Consider the following 7,702-nt stretch of genomic DNA (forward strand, 5'->3'; position numbering starts at 1 on the left):
CCTCAGATTTCTTTAGCATCTTGAAGATCAGTGGCATTATCAAAAATATGGTGTTTCAAAAGTCTGACCCAATGAAAAAGCTATTGCTTTCACAAGACAAGCTTTGAATCAACTGTTCAGGGTCAGAGATAGCTGAGTCTTAACTAGTGGGTCTCTTTCACAGGGCTAAAAGAAGGAGAAGGAGGTGGGAGACTCTAGGAAGGCAGTAGGTCTTAAAATGATTGGTAGGGGTAAGATCCTACCTGCTCCATATAGGATAAATTAAGTCCCTAGCAGTTATCACATGTTTTGTGCAGCTCTGAGCCTGTCAGCCCCATAGCCTTTTGGCAGTTTATTGTATGAGTTAGTGACATATTTTTGGTGTATGAGATGGTAAATGTTCTGGAGTGCATCCTGGATAGTGAGCAGTTTGAGAGCATCATGTACTGATGCTGAAAATGGAGCATCTCTATTTGCCTACCCTTGTTCCTGTTAGTGCCCTGAGAAATGCTGAAAGTTAAAATCCTTACTCAACCCTATTTGTCACAGAGAAAAATCTGCCAGTCACTGTTGGGTTTTTTTTTTTTTTTTTTCCTGGGGAGACATCAAGCTACTTCTAAAAGATTTCAAAGAAACAAATTCAAAACAACTAAACCAGTAGGTTTGACCCCAAGAGATGATGCAGAAAATTGCAAACTAGGTTTCCATCTTAAATACTTGTTTTGGGCATAGATTTCAGGCTGTAGGCTTAAAAAGAGTGATCATCTCAGCTGAGAAAAAATGTTTTTTGGAACTTTTTCTATTGTTTGGCCTAAAATATGCTGCTTATTGTGCTAGATAATTATTAGCCTTGCTGGTGATATCAGGACATTCTCTAGCTTTTGCTCAGGCAGATGTGTATGTAACATGACCCTTACCACCATCTGTCAGTTCCCATGGCCTGCTTGCACTGCTTTTCTGTTTGCTCTGTGTTTTTCCAAAGGACCCTTGTATGTGCCTGTTTCATGTTAGGTTCCCTTTACAGCTGATGGAGAGGTGTCAGCTTCAGCTGCGAGCTGAGATAGGTGGTGTGCCTTGACTGTGTGGGAAACTCGGGCTCCTTACACACACCCCCAGGTGTAAGTCCTGAGGAGCAGTGTGAACGTTTTTCCTTCTCTATGGCAGTTACTTAAGGGAGTGGATCATTTTACCTTGTGTTCCCCTTGGTTTTGTAGAAAAGGACTCTCCTCCAACAATTGGAGTGCCCACGCTGTCCATAGTAGCCTCCACAGCGAGCTCCGTTGCCCTGATTCTGCTGTTAGTTGTGCTGTTTGTTCTGCTGCAGCCGAAGCTGAAGTCGTTCCATCACAGCAGGTAAGTGTAGCTGGGCTTTGGAGGGGCTTGAGGCACACTGTTTCTTTGCAGTAGGAACCCGTTCAGGTAGTTGGGTTAGACCTTTGTTTTGGAGCAACTTAGCTCCTTGCTTCTCTGTTCCTCTCTTCATCGCCTCAGTGCCATCTCTGCCCCATGCTACTGATCCAGCATTTTTCTGAAATGGTGTTCTGTGATCCCCACGTGCAGTCCCCATTCTTATGTGCTACCCAAGGAGTGACTTCCTTGTGCTTTTGCCTTGGCTTTGAACAGAAGAAATTACGGTCCTTACTAGCCTGGCTATAGATCAATTTCCTGCCTCTTCTAGCCTTGGATAGCTACTGAAGTCTGTGTCTGGGTGTATATATGTGCATCTTCCCCAGACTGTGGGGTCCTGTGGACCTGAATTTAGGCAGTACTGCTCTTTAGATACATGTGCAAGTCTGCCATCCTTCTCTGCTGCAGGAGGAGAACCCTCGTGGCCTGGCTTTGTGGGTGAGAGGAGGGACCTAGCCAGAACACTGCTGCCAGCTGAGGCAGACACTCCAACAGTGGGGAGGTTGAGAGGTGGGGCCCTGGAGTCTGCCCTCTTCTGAAAAGGCCCAAACTACTAGAAAAGAAAAATTTACTCTCGGGCCTTATGAGGCCAGGTGATTCATGCTGTGCCAGAGCTGTCTTCCCCACCCTGCCAGGGGCTATATGGCCAGCAGCAGAGGCAGTGGAACAGACAGTGCTGAGTGTTGTGGAATGTAGCAGTGCACCAGGCTGGACTCAACAGTGCTCCTTGCTAAGAGCACAGAACTGAGTCATGATCTTTGTCAGATTTAGCTGTGGAGGTTAATGGGGGGGAAGCACTGTAGGCTTTTCAGATCTTGCTGCTAAATCCATCGGGTGCCATGAATTACAGCCCCTGCTCATGTTTAATGGCAATTCACAGTAGGGCTGCAAGACTGCTTGCCTGACCTTGTTAAACCACCATTCAAGTTTCTGTCTGTTCTCCCTTGATGGTGAGAATTAGAGTTCTGCTATGGGAGGTTACTGGAGTTGTTGGTAATATATATAATAAAATAAATACTCAACTTGATTTATTTTTTTTTCTCCCCCTCTTTCTTTCTTTTTTTTGAGGCGAGACCAAGGTGTGTCTGGAGATCAGGTCTCTATTATGGTGGATGGTGTCCAAGTGGCCTTGCCATCCTACGAAGAAGCAGTGTATGGCAGCACAGGGAATTGCATTCCACCCTCGGACTCCCGAGTGCAGATCGTGCTGTCGGAGGGAGCTGGACAGAATGGACCCAGAGAGATGCAGCAGCTGGACCAAGGGGCCCACAATAGCTTTGAAAGAGAAGATGAAGCCCCTGGACATTCTGGACTGTGTGAAGCCAGTGGTTCCCAGCGCTCTGAAACTGTTCTTGTGCATCAGGCTGCTACCTCTTCCTGGGTAGCTGGCATGGCTAGCAGTAGACCTGTACACAAAGAGGTCCAAGATTCAGAAAGCAGTGACATACAGAGCCTTTTATCACTCACTTCCTCTGAGGAATACACAGATGGTAAGTGACTTGTGCAAGGAGCACTAAATGAGACCCTTTTAGGAGTACGTTCTGCAGTTGACTATCTGGGATGAAAATGGCAAGGGATGCCCCTATGTGTGTCTGCCACTAGACCAGCTTTTGAAAAGATCCAGTCTCCATAGCATGTTTCACCTCTTAAACATGTAAGAAGTATTTAATACTTTCTTCTGAAGAATTCAGTGTTCTCAGACTGGGAGCCTAGGGCAGTTTGAGCAAGATTGCCTACTGCTTACTCTTGTTTTAGCAAAGGATTTTCAGAGAAATCCAGTCTCCAGCATCATAGGGCAAGAGCAGTAAAATAACTATGTTTGTGGAAACTGAGTTGGTGGGAGCGGGAGGACATGCTTGGAATACAAACTCTTTGTGATGTTTGGGCTGCTTCATTTTTAGACTATTTTAGTCAGCAGCTTCCTGCCACAGAGCATTCAGTGCTGCAGCCATAGCCTGCAAGAAGACTTAAGAGGGATGTGCTTGAACGTACTGTAGAGGGCAGAGGGGCAAGTCTGTTGAACAGTCAAAGCATCTTTTATTCCTCACTTCTGTGCTGTCCTGAAGGAGTGGCTTTGCAATGCCAGAGCTGATGTGAAGGTGTAGCTTAAGGTTGCTTCTGCAGGGTCTGCTGTGTCTTAGGCAAGAAATGTAACTGGCTTGTAGATAGCTCAGGGCAGAACTCGCACTTTCCACGGTATTAAGAAATATTTTGTGCTAGGAGGGTCATGGAGGACCAGATAGACACCAGAGTGGTGATGGAGTCTCTGTCCTTGGGAGTTTTTCAAGGCTGGAGCTGGTGATGGTGCCACTCGCAGGGGCAGGTTGGAGCAGAGTCCTCCAGAGTTCCTTTCTGCTGGGATGTGATGAGAGGGAGACCACTGCATTGTCATGTTACGGAAGTGCGAGCCTGTCTTGCTTTCAATAGTAATTTCTCTGGTGTGTGTTGAACTGCAGAAATTTGACTACTTTTCCTTTTTTTCTCTCCACTATTCAGATATTCCCTTATTGAAGGAAGCATGAGGTCTGCTGTGTTTGTCCAGTCTTCTCCATCTTGGATTTCTTCCTCCTCCCCTCTCCCTGCCTTTGGGACAGAAGCACTCTGTGCAGTCTTCCCCATCCTCGCAAGCTGTACCCTGGATACCTCCAAGAAGAGATGCCCTCAGCTGAAGATCCAAAGGATGTCGCCAGGTTGCCTCCTGGACGCACCAGTGGAGTTGGTGCAGCGCTGGCTTCCCCATTCCATCAGCATCAGGGGCTCAAGGAACAGAGTGGATTTGAGCTCTCCTCTCCCCTTCCCCAGCCAGATGTTTGACAGCAGTCTCTGAAGAGCTGCTCTTTTCTTGTGCCTTTCTCCTCCTCACACCGGCTTGTTGCAGCTTATCAGCCTTTCTAGCCCTTCTGCTGCCCAGAGAGCAGGGGCTAAACCCGCTTGCTCGCTGGGTGCAGACACAGTTTAAATATACATATATATGTAATATAGGCTCTTCTTCCAGCATCCTCTTTGTGATAGGGCAGGACAAAACGCCTCACTGGGACTGAAACTGGGCTTGGGAGAGATCGCAGTTGAGGGGCAGCTTGTGGTGTCTAGAAGAGCCTCACATGAGATGGGCTGTGTGACAGCTTAGCGGTGCACAAACAGTTCACTGAGAATTGCTTAAGCACTGAAGGCTGAGAAGTCCAACATGTAGGAATGCCCTCTGCCCCACCCCTGCAGGAGTCCATTCCTGAAAATCACTTTCTCTCCTCCTTCTTCCTGTACCAGTGCAGCCCACTGGAAGAGGTTCAGGTGTTTGAAAATACCAAGACAAAAAAATAGTGAATTCCTAGTGCCATTGGTGCAATCTCAAATTCCTTTTCCAGCCACAGTAGGTACTTGGATCCTGGGTAGCTGCCATCTCAGAGGCTGGTGTGTCTTCCTAGCTTTATACAGCAAAGGGTCTGCTGTTTTAACCTGGTGGGCTCCAATGGGCCCACAGAGAAGGGCTCCTCCCTTGTGGCTGGGGGTAAGCAGCATTTGTAAAGCTTCTCCTAAACACAGTGCCAGCCTGTTGCTGTGAGGGAAGGTTGAGTACACTGACAGCAGTGCTAGAGAACACCACAGCTCAGCCTCAAAACTTGCTGAAGTTTCGAGGATTGTTTTCAGTTCTGGTAGTAGGGAAGAGAAAATTCAGAAATATGTGTACCTCTGCCTGCCACAGTTATCTACAGCAGGGCAGACTGTCCGTGTTAGGACTCCATATCTGCAGGAAGTCACATCTGTCTGGGGTAGGTGTCCAATCCAAGTGCTGTGGTGGTTGTAAGGTTCCTCACTGAGGTCTGGACACTGTTCCATGGGATTGGTTTCAGCAAGAAGAGTTGGCTTCTTAGATGCATGTACCTTGTCATAACTGTCTTGAAATAACCAGGGAAGTGTTTGCCCTGTGAGAAGCTGCTAAATTTTTGAGTTGAAGGAGCAAAATGTCATGGCCTTACACATCATGTGGTAATGTAAACAGGGATGCTATTTTTGCTACTTTGCTTTTGATTTATGATCCTCACCATCCTCATCCTCATCCTCATTGCTACAGTAAAAAATATTACAGCACTTGACAAAAGTGATACAACATCTTTACATATAAAATCACTGTGGCTTAGCTCCAGTTCTTTGAAATGGGGATTGGCCAGAGTATCCAGCTATGTATCTGCTATTCTTTTTCCTGAATAGCTGTTAAATCCAAGGACACATGGAAACAGTGTGTGCTTGTGGATGGAAGAATCCTTTTTTCCCTATCCTTGTTATAGAGAGATGTTAATTTAAAAATACAGTGTTTTAAACATCCTTCCATCCTTGCTCACATTATCTTGCATTAACACAAGAATTTGATAAATCCCATTTGGATGGTTTAGGTATTTTTTGTTCAGTTTGGATGGTGAAAATCCTGTGTCATTTTACAGTGGGCTGTGGTGTCCAGCTTCAAGCACTGTAGAGGACAAATGCTGTTTCCACATCTGCTCTTGGAATTTTAAAAAATAAGCATGGGAATGATGTGTTTAGCTTTTTGACTGTTGGAAATGGTCTAAGCTTGAGTAAATTCTCCTCCGTTGGCTTGTCAGGGGTGATGGAGGGGTTGAGCAAGTGTAGTGGTAAGGGAGTGTGGAGGAAAGTCTGTGTGACTTCTTTCCTGCTGCCTAACCAGCTTGGAGCAGGAGTTGCTTTTTATGCATTTAAGGTCCTGTCTGCTCAAACTGACCCTCAGCAATTCAAGGTATAGAAGTTGGGAACGTGTTGCCTTCCTGTAAGGGGCAGTGCTAGTGCCGGGTTGGTGGGAGAAGGTGGAAGCTGATCCCAAGGCCTGACCTTGCTCTGGACAAGCACGTGCACCGCCAGCAGAAAACACATCCTCTGTGGCCTGGCTTCCTCTCTGCTGTTGTAAAACAAGCAGCTGCTAGCATGGGAGAGAAAATTCAATTTGGGTGGGGAAGAAAAGGAAGCAAGCTCTACAAAAAGGGAGTGTTTTAATTTCACAGAATCACACAGAATTAACTAGGCTGGGAAAAACCTTTGAGATCATCAAGTCCAACCTATGACCGAACACCACCTTGTCAACTAGACCATGGCACTGAGTGCTACCTCCAGGGATGGTGACTCCACCACCTCCCTGGGCAGCCCATTCCAGTGCCCAATCACTGCTTCTGTGAAGAATTTCTTCCTAATGTCTAGCTTAAACTTCCCCTGGTACAGCTTAAGAGTGTGTCCTCTTGTCCTGTCACTGGTTCCCTGGGAGAAGAGGCTGAGCCCCACCTGGCTACAGCCTCTTTTCAGGGAGTTGTGGAGAGTGATAAGGTTTCCCCTGAACCTCCTCTTCCCCAGGCTGAACAACCCCGGCTTCCTCATAGGATTTGTGCTCCAGAGCCTTCACCAGCCTTGTTGCCCTTTATCTGGATGCATTTGAGCATCTCAATGTCCTTCTTAAATTGGGGGGCTCAGAACAGGACACAGCACTCAAGGTGCAGCCTCACCAGTGCCAAGTACAGGGAGACAATCACTGCCCTGGTCCTGCTGGCCACACTGCTCCTGATAAAGGCCAGGAGGCCTTTGGCTTTCTTGGTCACCTGGGCACAGCTGGCTCATGTTCAGTCTGCCATCAGTCAGTACCCCCAGGTCCTTTTCTGCCTGGCTGCTGTCCAGCCACTCTGTCCCCAGCCTGTAGCACTGCAGGGGATTGTTGCGGCCAAAGTGCAGGACCCAGTGCTTGGTCTTGTTAAACCTCATATTGTTGGATTCTATAAAAATTGTTGGAAATGGCTTTACTAACAAGTGGGGGAAATGCGGAGGTGGAGGAGGGAAATATGCAAGTGTAGCTATTGTAATCAAGCATAAAAAGGCAGCTTCTGTTGGCTTGTTGAGGGTAAGCCAGCAGCTTCCAGGCCAGTCTCTGTGCTGGCTGGTAATCCCATCTGATGATTCCAGATCCTGCAGAAAAGCTCTATTCCCTGCAGCAAATCTTGTGGGAACAGGCCCCAAGGATCTGTGTGAGCCAGAACACGGAACACAGTTTGGGGGCATCACGTTGCTTGTCCACATCCTCAGCTTTAGATAATTTTGATATAAAATTAAGTAAAACAGTGGGGGAGGAACCTAAAAGATGTCTGACAACTTTTTCAAGGGGGAGGGAGAGCAAGGCCTCACTTTACTGGTTATCAAGTGATTATTATTCATTCGTGTTTGTTTTAATTCTGCAGAGGCTGAAGGACTGAGAAGTCTTTGGGTAGAGATATAGGAAAACCTACTTTGTACAGTCCTGCCTTTACTTATGGGAGCAAGGCCTGGAGCC

At 47.0% G+C, this 7,702-nt stretch overlaps 1 protein-coding gene across 7 annotated transcripts in view; it reads left to right on the plus strand.

The window, feature by feature from the left end:
* The window catches only part of SUSD6 (sushi domain containing 6), a 92,911-nt gene extending 86,532 nt beyond the window's left edge, over positions 1 to 6,379 (plus strand). For all 7 annotated transcript variants that reach the window (XM_048308402.1, XM_048308403.1, XM_048308407.1 and 4 more), the window contains 3 exons: positions 1,194 to 1,332; positions 2,455 to 2,876; positions 3,883 to 6,379. In XM_048308402.1, coding sequence (XP_048164359.1) covers positions 1,194 to 1,332; positions 2,455 to 2,876; positions 3,883 to 3,908 — 587 coding nt within the window. In that variant the 3' untranslated portion in view covers positions 3,909 to 6,379. The remainder of the gene's footprint in view (positions 1 to 1,193; positions 1,333 to 2,454; positions 2,877 to 3,882) is intronic.
* The last annotated feature ends 1,323 nt before the right edge of the window (positions 6,380 to 7,702 follow it).

This window comes from Corvus hawaiiensis, chromosome 6, assembly GCF_020740725.1.
Source record: "Corvus hawaiiensis isolate bCorHaw1 chromosome 6, bCorHaw1.pri.cur, whole genome shotgun sequence".
NCBI lineage: Eukaryota > Metazoa > Chordata > Aves > Passeriformes > Corvidae > Corvus > Corvus hawaiiensis.